At 43.6% G+C, this 17,264-nt stretch overlaps 2 protein-coding genes across 2 annotated transcripts in view; one reads left to right on the forward strand and one right to left on the reverse strand.

The window, feature by feature from the left end:
• Positions 1 to 751: 751 nt before the first annotated feature.
• Acta2 (actin alpha 2, smooth muscle) lies at positions 752 to 13,988 on the forward strand. The gene is made up of 9 exons (XM_027406379.2): positions 752 to 1,424; positions 4,187 to 4,338; positions 4,960 to 5,088; positions 7,048 to 7,158; positions 8,783 to 8,867; positions 9,268 to 9,429; positions 10,449 to 10,640; positions 11,955 to 12,136; positions 13,688 to 13,988. Exons 1-9 carry the CDS (start codon positions 1,061 to 1,063, stop codon positions 13,829 to 13,831), a joined length of 1,521 nt encoding a protein of 506 aa, XP_027262180.2. The 5' UTR covers positions 752 to 1,060; the 3' UTR covers positions 13,832 to 13,988.
• Positions 13,989 to 15,170: 1,182 nt separating this feature from the next.
• The window catches only part of Stambpl1 (STAM binding protein like 1), a 44,154-nt gene continuing 42,060 nt past the window's right edge, over positions 15,171 to 17,264 (reverse strand). The window contains exons 10-11 of the mRNA XM_027406380.2: positions 15,902 to 16,001; positions 15,171 to 15,507 (exon numbers count right to left, since the gene is read on the reverse strand). Coding sequence (XP_027262181.1) covers positions 15,451 to 15,507; positions 15,902 to 16,001 — 157 coding nt within the window. The 3' untranslated portion in view covers positions 15,171 to 15,450. The remainder of the gene's footprint in view (positions 15,508 to 15,901; positions 16,002 to 17,264) is intronic.

Raw genomic sequence — 17,264 nt, forward strand, 5'->3', positions numbered from 1 at the left:
CATCATCACAGACATCCGTGTCAGGGACTAAAATAGAGAAAATATGGAATTGCTGCTTTATATGATGCCCTGCGATGAAAACCATTGTATTGACCATAAGTGCCCCATTCTGGGTCACACTATGCATTCTCTATATTTGAGCTGTCAGACAATTGTATTCCCTAGTTGACAGCAACCAGATAGAAGGTAGAAGTCTCTCAAGCAACACAGAGAAATCCCACCATTATTTAGCAACTGTTCAGACTCTTCTAAGAATCAACAGTGCAATTTCTCAAAGACAAATATGCATGAATGCATGAGACACCATAAATCAAATGCACGAGAGCAAGATGGTAGCTTGAGCAAGATGGTTGATGCCCTTCACCCTGGGGGTTTTCCTAACATGCAAACTGCTTAGAAGCACTCGTGGAATCCATCAAAAATATTTCTATCATGAATGGAATTAGAATTTTGGCTTGCAGGCAGGGGTGGGGGTGGGGTGGGATACAGAAATGTCAAGTAATTTGACTCTGTCCATTGAAGCCCAAGAGCTGATGTCTTTGAAGAAAGGCAGGGTCACCTAATCTCTACTTCCGTCCAGTCATGCTCACAGGCATGGAGTAAGATCAACAGGCAACATTTCAACATTTCAAATTCCTTTTACAAATCATCTTTATGACAGGGTGACAGGTCATCTCTACAGCCAAAGGATGGTTCCTAACCAACGCTGCTAAGGGCCAGGGACAAAGCAGCAACACATGGAATGCACCTAATGGTTAAAGCAGTTAGAGTGACTCTGACTTCTAAGTTCCTCTTTGGGCAACATAGGCTGGCCCATCCTGTCTGCATGCTCCAGTTCCGATTTTCCTTAATCTTACACACAGGCTCGATGTGTGACTACTGTAAAATGATCACACCTCTCCATACTTAGGAGTGACTGCGGTATCTTCTGTTACAGGCCACCTTTGTAAGAGTGTGGCTTTAAAATCCCAGCTAGTCAGAGGCAGGCCCTTCCTGATCTCAGTTCCTTAGCAAATGGTCCAAAAGGCCAGCTTGTCAGTGGACTGGCATCTTCTGAGGAATGTGCAAGCCATGTCTGCATCTGCCCCAGGACACTAGCCCAGTGTCTGGGCATTTCAGCAGTTGTTCTGAGGGCTCAGGACGCTTATCCCCCATCAGCAGCTGTGCTGCCTCCTGTCTCAGGAGCAGATCAGAGGAATGCTGTGGAAGAGACCCAGGCCTCTGGCCACCCAGATTAGAGAGTTTTGTGCTGAGGTCCCTATATGGTTGTGTTAGAGTGAACGGCCAGCTCCAGCCTGTCTCTGCTCCTTGTTTGGGAAGCAAGTGGGTGGGGATCAGACTAAGGGGCTATATAACCCTTCAGCATTCAGCTTTCCTGGACACCACCCACCCAGAGTGCAGAAGCCCAGCCCGTCACTGTCAGGGTAAGTGGCACCAGCCCAGGGGTGTGACTGGGAGATTCCACAGGCTCTTTTATTGCCCAGTGTAGTTAGACATTGTCTGTGGGACTCGGGATGACTCCCACATCCTGCATTTTTGAATGAAGGTTTATACTATTACAATGATTGTAGCTTTGGAGTTTGCATGATCTTACATTCGAATTGGGCTAAAATCAAGCTTGGTTTAGTGGAGAAAGTGATGGAGATGGACTGAAATTTTGTTCACGTATGTCACCTGTAAAACCTGTCCATACTGCTTGGATTCTGCAGCTTACTATAGGGGTGAAGTCTAGCTGCATATGGTAAATTGTGCATTTATTTCTATTTTGGCATTGAAAACTTGGATTTGTCTAAGGTTCATATTTTGTGTGGAGACTTTTCATCCGACTGTGTTTTCAGTGCAGCTGAGGTACCTGGAAGTGGATGTCAGGAGTGAACCCAGGCAGTTTCCAGCCCTTTGGTTTTGGCTGAATATAGGCATTGCTTCCGGGTCTCCCTGGCTCTAACAGCTGGTGACCCATGTTGAAAATGTGTATCTTGTGAGTGTACCGGTGCCTGCACTGTTCAGACCTGTGTCATTGCTCATTTGCAGCATAGCATAGCTTCTATACTTCTGCAAAAAAAGGAGGAAGTGTCTCATCCAGGGGAGGACCGATTTGCATTTCTCCACCTTAAGTGTCCTCTGTGGAGCCAGCCTTGCCACGCCAGGCTAACCCCTGTAACTCGAGCCGGGTAGCTTCAGCGGGGAATGCAGTTTTCTCAATAAGATTTTCCTCCCGTTTTGTGATTCATGACTAAATATGGTTTGCGTTTTGAGACCCACAAGCTGGGAATGGTACTGTCCTTCCCTCCTCCCCTCCCTACCCCTCCCTAACAATTCATTTTTGGCAAGAGATGCACTCCACTGGGCTGCACCGAGCTCCCTGACCCGGGTGCAGTTCCAAAAGCAGACGCCGAAGTCAGTGTGTTTTACCTAATTAGGAAATGCTCAGCTTCACACTGAGCTACTCATTCAGGTTAGATAAGAGTTGTAAACCACAGCAGCAGTCCCTCTGGAGTCATGCAGACTCCTTCTCTAGTGACAACGCTCCTTCCAGTGTTTACTAAGACAGATTTTCTGTACATTTTTTAGGCGAAATATAAATGCATCTTTACTGAATTTGTATAGTATTTTTCTGCATGGGGGGGGGTAGGCAGCTTTTTTCCTGCATATATTAAAGCACACCCCCAAACATTCTCTGACCAATAGAAAGTTTACATGGTTTATTCTTCCCCATTTTGAGAGAGCTTCCTAATTCTAAGTGACTTATCCCATTTACAGGCCTGATGCTGAGTGTGGGAAACAGGCTTAGTGTATGTGCACAGATTCTGATGGTCCCTTGCTGCTGGCTGCCTTTGATAGTCACTCAGAGGCCGCCTGTGTCTCCTTGTAGTTACAAACTATCTTCTGATTCCTCATCGTGTACTAGAAAGGAAGCTAAATATAATTCAGTGTCTGAAAGGAAAGGGAAAAAAAGAGGAGAGGGAAGAGCAAACCATGGACAAATCCTGCTTTCCATTCTAGCCAGGGAAATCCACACACTGACGATTACATTCTAATCCTCGGGCAGCGTGGAAGGAAGCCAAGAGCACAAACAAAACGCCTGGATAATGATAATCATCACACAGTGATATCCATTTGCAAAGCTTGGATATCCTTCCAAGCTTTCAAAATTCCAAGCTTAAATGTTGGTTACTTAAAATTTTGTTTAAAAACTGAAGGAGTATGCCCTCAATTTAATCAGGTTTGGAAGATGTGCCAGAACTCAGGAAAATAAATAAAAACTTCTACAAAACCCAATCCTTACCGCTTCAAAAGAACCCCAGTAAATACCTTGGTGAGAATAAGTAATCTTCTTTTTTTTTTCACAAAAAACAAACAAAAACCACATTTTATTGTGGTCATATTATGTTACTTTCCCTAACTTATTAGTCTTAGAGAAGAAAAGCTGTTAGCATACTGTTGAATTTTCAAATTAACAGTGACTTTGATTAATGAAAGAATACTGTAGCCCCCTAAACTTCAAACCCCTTCTTGGAAAATTTTAATTCATGTTTCTATATTAGACCAGCTATTGTTGGCCTCAAATTTGTGATCCACCTGCCTCAGCCTCCCAAGTGCTAGGATTACACAGCATTGACTCATGTTTAATGTCTCCCCAAGTATACAAATCTTTAGAGCCAATAGAATTCTCTTTTAAACATTTAAAATGAGCAATATTTTAACATTTTCAAATTGTTGTATGCTGCCCATTCCTCAAAATCTACCTTTTTGGAAAAAAAATTAACTTATATTTATAAATAATGTGAGTTTGGTTTGATAAAGACAAATAAAACTAGGTAGTTCTTTAACACCTGCTAAAGAATGTGGCACTGGGGAAATCTGTTCTCATACTCTGGAGCTGGTGTCTGTGCTGTTTGTTCACTGACTACATGCTCTGGCCAGCTTGAGAGTGTTATAAGAGCCTGTGACAGCCACTTAGTGTCTGAGGGCCGGTGCTGTTAACCTGGAAGTCAGAGTTCAAGTTCATCAATGGCTTTACAGTCTAGTGAAAGCATTTCAAGATAAAGAGTGTGTTAGTTGAGATTTGGGGAGAGCCTCCACCTAAAACAACACAAAAGTGCTAAGAACCCTGTCTGTGGGTGGGGGTGATGGTGAGCTCTGGATTCCTGGTACAGCAGGGGCTGCATCCTCCCTGTCTCTGTAGAACCCCGTGTAGCTGCTCCAGCTATGTGTGAAGAAGAGGACAGCACCGCCCTGGTGTGTGACAATGGCTCTGGGCTCTGTAAAGCTGGCTTTGCTGGTGATGATGCTCCCAGGGCTGTTTTCCCATCCATCGTGGGACGTCCCAGACATCAGGTGAGTCAAATTTTTATTAAATACAGAGAGAACAGGATTATAAGCTAGATCTCCTGTGTCTGTGTACATCCAACAGTTATCAGATGCTTTCTGCCCAGAGTTCACATAACCTTGTGGAAAATTTATCTGCGGTAGGCTGGGATACACCCAGTGGTGCAACTCTCTCTCTCTCTCTCTCTCTCTCTCTCTCCCACCCCAGTGATAATTGATTCCCAGGAGTAAATGTCAATTTCACATATCAGGCATAAAGATTACCTGGCAGGTTATATTTTTATTATATATGTTATACACACAATGTATATAATATATAATGTCAGATTATATATATTGTAAAAATATATCATTTTCTCATGCACGCTATCTAAATACAGTCACTATGTGACTATTGACTTCACCGAAGTAGCAGCAGCATCAGAAATCATTATAAGCTGCCCTTATGTACGTCATCACCACTCCTGGGAAAGAAATTAAAACAAAACTCAACCTCACGGAGGAGTTTGGTTTTAGGTGAAAGGAAACACTATTACTAAGTGTAACTTTATATCGTGTTAGCTGTTAAAGAAATCATCAACTCACCAGTTTCGAGAAAGCATTGACTTGTGGTATCTTGAACCCTTCTAGGGAGTAATGGTGGGAATGGGACAGAAAGACAGCTACGTGGGCGATGAAGCACAGAGCAAAAGAGGAATCCTGACCTTGAAGTACCCGATAGAGCACGGAATCATCACCAACTGGGATGACATGGAAAAGGTACTGAGACTGTTCTGTGGGCTGAGTCTCCAGGAAACAGAATTCCAGTGCCTCTGAGAATCACTACATGCTACTGCATGGGGCTGCTGCGGAAGAGAGCTGGCATTAATTGCTCAACTGCACTGTTATTTGTTATAGTTTGACTTGGATTGTTACTGAAAAAACCTTGACTTACTTCTCTTTGAAAATGAATTCCTTGGTTATTGGTGTTTATAAACTGGTGGGAGGCAGTTCTGTAGGTGAGAGAAGCCCTTTGCTAATGTGCGACTGACTTTCTTTCACACCCATTGGGCTACCCTCTGAGTACAGGTATCTGTAGAGCATTGAGTATCCAGAGCTAGAATTCTGGGAAAGACCCTTAGCCAGCCCATTCCTGAATGACTTTTGTTAATTTTCCTAGAGCAGTTTTCTTAATTTTCACAAATCCACAGTGGATTATGACTGACAAAATTTTTTCCATCTTTTTTTTTAATTAGAAAAAGGATTGTTTTACACGACAATCCCAGTTCCCTTCTCCCTCCCATCCTCCCCTACCACTGCCCCCAACTAAAACCCCATCTATCCCATATCCTTTCTGCTCCCCTTGGATGGTGAGGCCTTCCATAGGGTGTCATCAGAGTCTATCATATCCTTTGGGATAGGGCCTAGGCCCACCCCTGTGTGTCTTGGCTCAGGGAGTATCCCTCTATGTGGATTGGGCTCCCAAAGTCCGCACCTATGCTAGGGAGGTCCCATAGATTTCCAAGGTCTCCTCACTGAAACCCATGTTCCTGGGGTCTGGATCAGTCCCATGCTGGTTTCCCAGCTATCAGTCTGGGGAACCAAGAGTTCCGCATTGTTCGGGTCAGCTGTTTCTGTGGGTTTCACCAGCCTGGGACTGACAAAAATTTTAAATGAATACTTTAAAATTCTCTCTGTGTGTCATGTTGAGTAAGACCTTTGCTTCCAGACCATTGTGAAAGATCCAGCAGAAAGCAGAGTTAAACCCAAGAGTTATAAAGATTGTTATTAGGCATTTTAGAAACACTAGCAACAAAAAAACATGCAAAAGGAAGAATAAGAACGGGGTGTAATTTTTTAAAGCGCAGAACACACTAAAACCGCAGCATCTGTTTTTATTAACCTATTTATTAGCTTTTATCCCCCCAAACACATCTATTCACCCACACATGCTCACGTGTATCATTTAAAAATAAACCCTACACATCATGCTCCCACAGTGCATTGCTAATTATGTGTACACCTTCTTTTCTTTGAAAAGGTGGCCCATCCTTAGCTTTAGTTAATCTCCTTGCGGACTTGGTGCAATTGCAGTTTGGATCATGCAGGTGGCAGCAACACCAATGGGAAAGGGTCCTTCAGGAGTCTCTTCATGGAGCCAAGAGCATGCATGATCTGGGAAAGAGAATACTGGAATGGAGAAAAACCCTGCATCCCTGGCATTTAAATTCAGAGCATATTCTGGAGACAGGGAGCGAAGGATCAGTTTTTTTTTTTAAACCTGTTTTAGCCACAGTATGTAATAGATGACTAGGGTTCTTGAGCACTCTGCATTTTTCTCTCCATTTTATATAGCAGTATGTCTGTTAGCTCTTTGGTGAAATAAGGTGAAGGGATTAAGGAATCGTTGCTCACTGATCTTTACTGTACTGAAGAATTATGAAAATGGTTTTCCAAACTGCTCAGCCCTGCCCTTTCTTCCTTTCACTACCCCACCCCACCCCTCCAAGAAACAGGACTTGCCAGTTTCCCTTTCTTGGATGGAAACCACCAAAACCAAAACCAGGAAACTGGAATCGTGACAGAGTCTTTAAAGTTGGTTTTACTTTTGTTGGTTTGCAAACTGTTATCGGCCATGCTTGTTTACTCCTGGGTAAATCTCATATCCTAATGCTGGTGGACAAGAAGCCTTCCTTAAAAGGTGCCCCACAGTGTGTCCCTCTTTCTCTTGCTCTCCAGATCTGGCACCACTCCTTCTATAATGAGCTTCGTGTGGCCCCTGAAGAGCACCCCACCCTGCTGACAGAGGCCCCTCTGAACCCCAAGGCCAACCGGGAGAAAATGACCCAGGTAAACATTTGCTCCAGGATGCAACACTGTTGGATTGGGAGTAAGGCTAACTAAAGTAAGACTACAGCTTGGCAAACAGAAGGCCCTAACTGGCAGTTCACCAACAGACTGACCACCTGGAACCCCACAGATCATGACAGTGCTCACATCCTTACATTAAAAACTAGACCATTTTGCCTCAAAGGGCAAGAGAAAAAATTAAGGTTTAATTAAGAAGGGAACATATTTAGGGTTAGAAACTGCCAATAAGTCATTTCAAAATACAGTATAATATAGAAATTATATTATAGGAACTGAATTTGTCACTGAAAGCCACGTAATTTCTGAGATCCCCAGCATATTTGTTTGTTGGGGACATTAATACTATTATTTTTCAAGAATAGACATGCAGACTGAGGCAGAAATGATGCATGAGCCCCATGGTGTGTGGCACAATAAACATCCAACAAGTAGTAGCAATTACTGTCACTATTGTCTGTGTGACATTTAATACCCTACAGCAAGAGACCATGCAGTGAACTAGTATCTCATGTCAATTCTACACAGGCCCTGGTCAAGCACAGGGTGTTTCAAGTGAACTCTAACTCCTAATGCTGTGAAGCAGGCACTGTCATCCCAGTGACTTCAGCGACAGAATTAATCCTCAGGTGCACTCAGTGATTTTCCTAAAGTCACGATGTTAGGAGTGGCGGTGCCTGGAGCTAACCCATGGCTTTTCCGCTGAAGAATCATAAACACCCAGGGCCTCCTCCTGGGAAGAGCACTTCATGTGCACACCAGCACATCGGCTGCTCTGGGAATCACTCTACCTCGGAAGAAGTGATAGTTCCGGTAGCAATTACCATCCTATGAATTGTGTTGAGGCAGAGAAGTGACTGAAAACTATGATTTCTAGCAAGCATCCGACATCCCTTCAGGTTTATGCACTAGAGAGTGTTACTAACATGGGGGCTGGTGACATCTTCTGATGTAGAAGGAGCCTAGGGGGTTCTAGCTTTAACCTTGTCCCCGAACTGCATGGACTAATGGATTGCATTTACATGGAATCTTCTATTCCATCATATAGGTCCTATATAGCGTCTCCCCCTCTAAAAATGGGGGCCTGATACCAGGGCTGGCATTGACCCACAATTGCATAAAAATATGGGAAAGATTAAACTGAACCTGAGACAGATCACACAGCCAGGGTTATTCCCAGCCAGTCTAATCTTTGGGCTTTCCTTTTTGTCCCTTGGATATTATCTTGTCTTTGTCTTTGATATAGTTAATAACTCTTAGCCTCTGAGAGTTCACTTAGTCCAAAACCCTGCTCCCTTTATGTTTGAGAAATAAGGAAAGAACGAACACCATAGTGAATCCTGTCACATCCAAGACTAGAGCTAGCTGCTAGCCACTCCTTGCCTTGCCAGGTCTTGTGTTCACACCGCTGGCTCCTTTAATCCCGTCAGGTCACCTGTGTGATGGTCTGTCTATTGCCACCTTCATTTTTCTTTTTCATGGAACCAGGTCTGCCTTGGCCCTCCTTCTTTTGTTCTACATGTCTGGAGGATTTGCATCAGGCAAGGGGGTGTGCTCTTTGTGAGACTGATAGCATCATCTACTTAACCCTTCAATTCCTTTGCAGATTATGTTTGAAACCTTCAACGTGCCTGCCATGTATGTGGCCATTCAGGCTGTGCTGTCCCTCTATGCCTCTGGACGTACAACTGGTAGGTCGTCAAGGGAATGGGAATCTTAGTCAAAAGAATCCACAAGAAAAAGTAAGATTTGATGGCTACAACCTCTGGCTTGTGACAAATAAGAAGCAAATTAGAATAGGCAGAGATGGTCCCACCCTAAAACAAAAACAAAAACCTTGCTTTTTTTCAAAATCAGCCCTGGACCCCACTTCTTCAGCATGACATTTTCAATACTTTCACTCTTCCTCTTCCCGTCTCCCCCAAGCACTACCTCACTGTTCCCCCATTCCCCTGCATCAAATACATTCTTTCTTCCTTTCCTGTAAGAGGCTTAGGAATTTCTGATCCCACAGTCTTCAGCATACTAGAACAGCAAGTCACTGCATACCAGCTGCTGTGGTAACTAATAGCATGCTCAATTGTCCCCTAGGTATTGTGCTGGACTCTGGAGATGGTGTAACTCACAATGTCCCCATCTATGAGGGATATGCCCTGCCCCATGCCATCATGCGTCTGGACTTGGCTGGCCGAGATCTCACCGACTACCTCATGAAGATCCTGACTGAACGTGGCTATTCCTTCGTGACTACTGGTAAGGCCCAGGAGAGGTCAAAGGGAAAGGATGGAAGACAGCACGCGGTTCACAGTTACTTAGTGGGAGGAGTGCTGTCATTCAAAAGGGGCCATGGTACTACAGGAATAGCTCAGCTGGTAAAACCATTGCGGTGCAAGCATGACAACCTGATGTCAATTCCTGAAGCCACAGTGAAAGGAGAGAGCTGACTGACAACTTACCTTCTGCCATACACACATGTGTGCTTAAGTGAACCCATAGGTACACACACACACATACACACACGCACACAATAATAATAATAATAATAATAATAATAATAATAATTTTAAAAATAAAAATAAGCTATTAAAAGAGTTGGTGAGTTCATGACTTAACCATCAGTAAAACCTGTCTCCAAAGCACAGAACAAAGCATAGTGTTCCTTGCTTTGTGATTGTAAAGTTAGAACAGTTACTTTTAGAGTAGCTGAAGACATCGCTGTAGTAGGCAAGTCAGAGTGAACATTCATTTTTTATGTATGCTGTTACACACAAAATCCAGGGTCTTGCATTTGCTAGCCAATCACTCTACCACTGAGATACACCCCCAGAGCTACTTGGATTATTTTTTAGGCTCCATGTTTGAACCCCAACAAACAGTACAATCTTCTTTTCCAATATGATGTTATATTAATTCTATTTTTGCACCCCAAAACACCACCCAAAGAGTCCCAGGAATCAGGTGAAATTAGGGCGTTGGAATCTTAAGGCACAGGAGTCTGAGGAGCAGGCAGCCACCTTTTCCATGTTTCTCTCCACATGGACCACCGGAAATGGAGCTGGCCTGAGCTAGCATCTGCTTCATTTTGAAAAGTAAAGAACCTATCAAAGATCAAGCCACTATGCATCTGGGCAGGGAAGCAAAGATCTTTGAGGCAGTTTGAAAACTCTGAGACTTCTGAGGAGCTGGTTCAGCAGAAGAGTGACATGGGGTGGGGGTTGACTTTAGCCCCTGTGCAAACCCTAATGTGTACCTCATTTGTATGTGTTTGACAGCTGAGCGTGAGATTGTCCGAGACATCAAGGAGAAGCTGTGCTACGTAGCTCTGGACTTTGAAAATGAGATGGCCACTGCCGCCTCCTCGTCTTCCCTGGAGAAGAGCTATGAACTGCCTGACGGGCAGGTCATCACCATTGGGAATGAACGCTTCCGCTGCCCCGAGACCCTCTTCCAACCATCTTTCATTGGTAGGCACTGGGGAGTGGAGTGTCCCTGTTCTGTGCCCAGCAAGCCCTGGCTACCAGTAGCCTTTTACAGAAGAAGTGAATCAGGGCTTCAGAAAGGGCACTTCCACAGTAGGAAATGTATCACAGTTTCAAAATGAGAAGAACTCAGGGAGCCAAGAAAGGACTTGACTGCCTAAGAAATCTCTTAAGTCGTGGTCAAGACAAACATGTTCTCAGCATATATTGTAAAAGACAAGCGTTATCTATGTTTAGGATATAGCAGAGCACAGGGATGATTGGGGAGGAGGAGCTGAGTGCTGAGAATTTGGGAATGCTGGGGATGGGATTCAGAACAACTAGAGGGGACCCTAACCCTAACCCTAACCCGTATTCCACACTGGCAGGACAGAGTCACAGAGGGTTTTGCAGAGGCATCCTCTTTGGAGGCTGGGGGCCTGGACTTGAGATTTTGTTCTATTTTCACTATTTTGAGAATGTCACTTAACCTTTCTGAAACTCAGTTTCCTCCTGCTAGGAAAGCTGGAAGATTTATAGCAGAGTTGTGTAGCACCTGCATCCCACAATTCTCTGTCAGTAGTGTTCCTAAGAAGGGTGAGGGAGCCACCTAGAGGTTTACTACAAAAAAAAAAAAAAAAAAAAAAAAAAACATCTGCATCGAAGTCAACAAGAAAATCAGCCCCTCTCCCCCCCAAATGTCTGTACTGAGACTGCATGAAAAACATCTTTGGTAGCTGGGCATGGTAGTACATGCCCTTAGTCCCAGTTCTATAGAGAGGCAAAATTAATAGGATCTTTATGGGTTTGAGGCCAGCTTGTTGTATAGCAAGTTCCAGGCCAGCTAAGGATGCATAAGAAGACCCCTGTTCTAAAAAAGCATAGCACAAATCCAAAACCAAAACCAAACCAAACCAAACCAAAACTTTATCTAAGTACTTGAGACACTTTTCTGATGACCCCACCATTCCACCTCGGGTGTTAGAGGTGCAAAATAAAAGAACAGCCTGGGAGAGATGGGGGTGTTCTGATCAACGGCTCTAGCCCTCCCTTTTTATGGAGCATCTGAAGGTGTAGCTGCTTGTTCAAACTATATATAGCAGAATGTCTATTGAGACATTGATGTTAGGGCATTGTGCTGCACTGAGCCTCCCCATTAGATAAGAGGCAGGAGGGCATGGAGCATAACAAGGCCCTTTGGTCTCTTGGATGGTAGTTTCTTTCCTGAAGCCTACTGGCCTCACCCAGGAAAAGATTAGTCCGTATTCAACCCAAGTTTTTCCCAGTGCACAAGGGCCATGGCCTGTGTCTCATTTCCAGGGATGGAGTCGGCTGGTATCCATGAAACCACCTATAACAGCATCATGAAGTGTGATATTGACATCAGGAAGGACCTCTATGCTAACAACGTCCTCTCAGGGGGCACCACCATGTACCCAGGCATTGCTGACCGGATGCAGAAGGAAATCACAGCTCTTGCGCCCAGCACCATGAAGATCAAGGTACCATATTAAGACCCTCTGACTCACAAAGCAGGGGGAGGAACAGTTCTAGAGTGGCCACCAGCATGTGAGTCAGCCTAGCAAGTTCTTTGTCGTTGCCATAGGAAATGAGGCTAAGGTGAGAGTGATTTAGACTTAAACACTTACCCCTTAAAACAGGATCTGAGAAAGCCAGTCTGGAGGACTGCATGGCGAATGGGGAGTCACTGCTTCTGGGAGGGCTTGTGCTCCATTGATTCCTGTCTGACCAGCTAGAATCCCCCTCCCTCTGATGGCTGAGCTCACTGCAGAAACAACTTAATTGGAGTTTGAGAACAGGCAGGCCTCATGAAACAGGACTTAGACAACCCTCAATTCTCCAAACTTGACTTCTTAAATGGAAATGGATGTGACACTTGGGGGCCCAGTGTGGTCCGAGAGCACATCATCTTGGGGACGCCAAGATGATGAGTTCACGGAATGAGCCTGAGTGATGTCAGGAAGGCCCTGCACCATCTGTGTAACTTTCTGGAAATCTAAAATTATGGCCAAACCCCCTTATCATGGGAAATAAAAAAATGTGTAGCTTCAAAACAAAATTCCTGTGGGGGCCAATTTTAAAATTAAACATGACACTGACAGAGCCACTTTTGACCATTATTGACAGTCCTCTGAGCCTATCTCTGTATGTAACATGAGAATCATTGGATACCTGCCCTTCGAAATTGTTATAGGAATCAAATAAGCGAATACCTGTAAAACAGCAATGGTCGACACAGTGAGAGCTCCCTGAATGAGAAAATATTGAATGTTGGACCAGGGCTTGAGGGCAGACAGAAAGAAAACCCGTGCCCAGCATTTCAGGACACTTTGCTCACTAGTGTGTCCACTGCAAGCCCAGCAAGTAAGACCAGAGTACAATGCGGTGTTGCTCAGCTCAGTCTCAGTTTGCTGTGGCATATCACACCCTGGCCTGATTCTCTGCACTCTGTCGAAGCTAAACACTGAACAAAACAAAAAAAACAAAACAACAAAAAAGCAAGCATGTCGTTTCCACTCTGAATAAAGCCAGCCCCTGAAGGGGAACACTCAGGTCCGGGACCCGGAGCCCTGTGTCAGGGCATTTGGCTGGGATTTCAGAAAGCAGTGGCCAGTTTAATCAGGTGAAAGAGCACTTGCTTGGCAAGTTCTGGAGCAATTACAATGTCCCTGCACATACTAGGACTTCTACGGAAAGTGCAGGTCCTGCTGAGCTCTTAGGCACAGCTCCTGCAATCTCTCCTGGAGACATTGTCAGGGCTTTTATGCTGAGCCCCTATGCAATCCAAGGCCAGTTTGGGTTTACCCAATAAAGGGATGGAGGAATTAGGGATGATTTGGCATAGACTGCATGAAAACAAACAAACAAACAAACAAACAAACAAACAAAGACACAAAAAAACAGAAAAGTCAATGGGTTCACTGGGGAATCTATACCCTGGCTTGAGAAGACTGTCCTTGTTTTCCAGGAAGGGCCAACAGGAGGCACTTCCTCTTGGCACTAATGCTGCTTTCCTTTTCTTATCCTGACAGATCATTGCCCCCCCAGAGCGCAAATACTCTGTCTGGATTGGAGGCTCCATCCTGGCGTCTCTATCTACCTTCCAGCAGATGTGGATCAGCAAGCAGGAATACGATGAAGCTGGTCCCTCCATCGTCCACCGCAAATGCTTCTAAGTCACCTCCCTGCTCTGTCTCCAGCACACGACTGTGAATGTTTTGTGGTTCAGCGCCTTCAGTTCCTTTCTAAATCATTCCTACCCAAAGCTTTGACTTGTTACCTGTTTTTTTTTTCTTTTTTAATAAATCAGACCTGTGCTACCCTTCATTTCTAGCCCTGGCCTATCATCAACACTGAAGTGATCATTTCTGTCAGATGGGACTCATTTATATGGGGTATATGGGGTGGCTCCCTCTAGTGGTCAAGAAAGGATGTGACACATTAGAATGACTAGTTCCCAGGCAATGGATAAAAATCACTTCAACAGGGGAAGCCCCACTTAAATGATGCAGGATGCATTTAAGAGTGCAAGAGATGTGTGTATATTACATGTAATAACATATATTAGTGCCAATATGAAAAATCTACACTGACTTTATGACTGGTTGAGTGACTATATTACTTTATACATATAATGGTAGCCTGATAGGTAAAAACAAAACCAGTTTTACATGTATTTAAAATTTGGCAAGCAATACAGTTTTCTAAAATTATATCTTTTGTATTAAAGCATACACCTATGCATGAATATGCATGCGTGCCTTTTATTTGCCACCAAGCCTTGTATATTATTTGACTTTAATGTACTTCAAACCTTGTATATTTAAGAAGGGGTAAATTTTTGTTTGTTTTTTTAAAAAGAACATTCTTTATAAGACTCTGAGAAGCTTTTTAGCTTTAATAGCCTCATAATGCACCCGGATCATATTTTCCTCTTCCTTTGACCATCATCTGTCTCTGTAAAAATGCAGTGGATGTATTTACACTAAAGGGAAGGAAGAGACAGCAATACTTTCCAAGGACCAGCCATGTCACTTATAACACATAAGGTGTTCACATGTCACCACTATTTTTTCTTTAAAACCGTGTGCAGATAGTGTTATCATCAGTCATCAGGTGAGGAGACCAAGGGTGTCTACATACAGACATATGCAGTTACTGACAGGGGGAGCTACCCATTTCAACAGCTCCTTTTCTGTCAGCTTGGGAAAAACAAAGATTCTTTTGAAAATAAAAAAACCAAAAACCAAAAACCAAAAACCAAAAACCAAAAAACAGACACATTGGGCTGAAGAGTTGCCTCTGTGGTTAAGAACACTTGTTGGTCTTGCAGGGAACCCTGGGCTCAATTCTGTCACCCACATAGTAGCTTCCAACCAGCTGGCTGTGACTCAAGTCCCAAAGGATCCAAAGCCCTCTTCTGACCTCTGTTGGCACCAGGCATACACATGGTACTCATACATATATGTGGGCAAAAAATCCAAGCGTATAAAAATAAAATAAATCTAAATAGAAGTTTACAAATAGATATATTACTTTTTGCAGCACAATTTATTTCTGAGGATATTATTTGGGTACATCAATAGGCATAGGCTGAACAGCATGTGACCTCCTTTGAGACACAGCAACCCAAAAATGAAACTTCAAAATATGCAAGAACAATAAATATCAAAGTTTTGGTCTAAAATATATAAATATAAAATATCAGTCACTTCTGGAAACATCATAAGAAATTCAGCAGACACACATATCCACGGCAGGTATCTGGGGTAGATGTTCTTGTATTTGGAGCATGTCACCTCAGATCCAACAGAATTGTTTTTATGTCTTTTACTAACACATGGCTGCATACCTAGAAAAGAAAAAACAATGTTGCATAATAACATTTAATCTGTGGTTTTCTTTAGGATATATATACATACATACATACATACATACATATATTTCCTTACTTATTTTTTTCTCAATTTTATAAATATTGCTGAATTGGGGTAGGGTAAACACAACATAAACATCTGTGAGAATAATCCATGCTGTCTATTCACACTGAACATCTGTAAGCCAGGCATTGTGGTACACATCTTCAATCACAGCTCTCAGGAGGCGGAGACAGATGGATGTCTCTGAGTTTGAGGGCAGCCTGGTCTGTATAGTGAGTACCAAGGCTACACAGAAAGTCCCTGCCTCAATAATAATCATCATCATAACAGCAACAATAATAATAATCATCCATGATGTCTACTCACACTGAACAGCCTGGGGTCCTTGGTGTGAGGATGAAAGCCCTTCTTTTTACAAGTGCAAACCTCAAGCATGCCAGCATTGGTGAGCCTGAAAATGCCAGTGCTAAATATGAGGGTGAAGAGAAGTGCAAAGTTAAAGACCATCTGGGAAGACATACACTGTGGTGATAATTTGTTTGTAATCTAACAAATAAAGTAAGCATGAAGATCAGAAAGCAAAGCCAGCCACAGCCATAGAGGTCAGGCAGTGATGGGACACACCTTTAATCCCAGCACTTGGGAGACAGAGGCAATGGATCTCTGCTAGTTCAAGGCCACCCTGGGTTACATGAAATTGATCCAGTCTAAAAGAGAAACAGAGCTCACACAAAGGTGATCTCAGCACTTGGGATCCCACGCCTTTAATCCCAGCACTAGAGAGGAATATAAGGTGGGAGGAGACAGGAGCTCAGTGCAGCCCGAGGAGCAGTGTAGTCTGGAGGTGCAAGCTGAGGTTCAGTGGTAGAGGTAAGAACTCTCTAGTGGCTGGCTGCTCTGCTTCTTTAATCTTCAGGTAAGCTTTATTTGTTAGATCATAAACAACTTATCACCGCAATAAACACACACATTCCTCACATGGTATGGAGGAAGAAACCACAAGCCAGGAATTCCCAGTGACTTTTACAACTAGCCTCACCATGACTACCATTAGATACATGGATCTCCAAGTACCTACAGGACCCAAAAGGGACAGGTAGCTGCCCTGTTGAGACCCCACAGGAAAGGTCATACACATGCTCTCCACCCCAGCAGACAGTTGCAGGTTCTTTATGTCAATGATCAGGCAGGTGGCAGTGTTGGGCACTGTGATAAACACATCATAGAAACTCTCATCTCTAGTGTCCTTCACATCCATCCAAGACAGGCAAGGATGAAGGATGAAGAAGCCAGGATCACTGTGCTCAGGTATCCACAGCCTGCAGGCTTCAAACAATGTCTTTCTGATCCTTATAACCACTTGTAAACTGAAGTCTCCAGAAAATGAAAAGCCATTCCTGTGTCTAAAGATCTATAATACAAGGCCAGATGACTGACATTCTCGGTGTGGAGGGTTAGAATATTGCAGACAAGTGCCAAATTCTCTAGAGCTGTGTTCAGTTTCCTTCAAAACTATTCACTGCCCACCTTTGTGTGATGACTATCACGGTTTTAGAAAACACTCATAACAGACCTTTTATTGATCCCAAAGCTACAAAAGCCATCAGACAACATCTGATCCCTACAGCTCAGCTTCCCCCATCCCCGCTTTGCTGTAACCATTCTACATGCTGTCTCTGCCAATGTATTTGGTAAATGTCTTGACTTATAACTCCCTTTGGTCTGTAAA

The sequence above is a fragment of the Cricetulus griseus genome, chromosome 3, assembly GCF_003668045.3.
Source record: "Cricetulus griseus strain 17A/GY chromosome 3, alternate assembly CriGri-PICRH-1.0, whole genome shotgun sequence".
Classification (NCBI taxonomy): domain Eukaryota; kingdom Metazoa; phylum Chordata; class Mammalia; order Rodentia; family Cricetidae; genus Cricetulus; species Cricetulus griseus.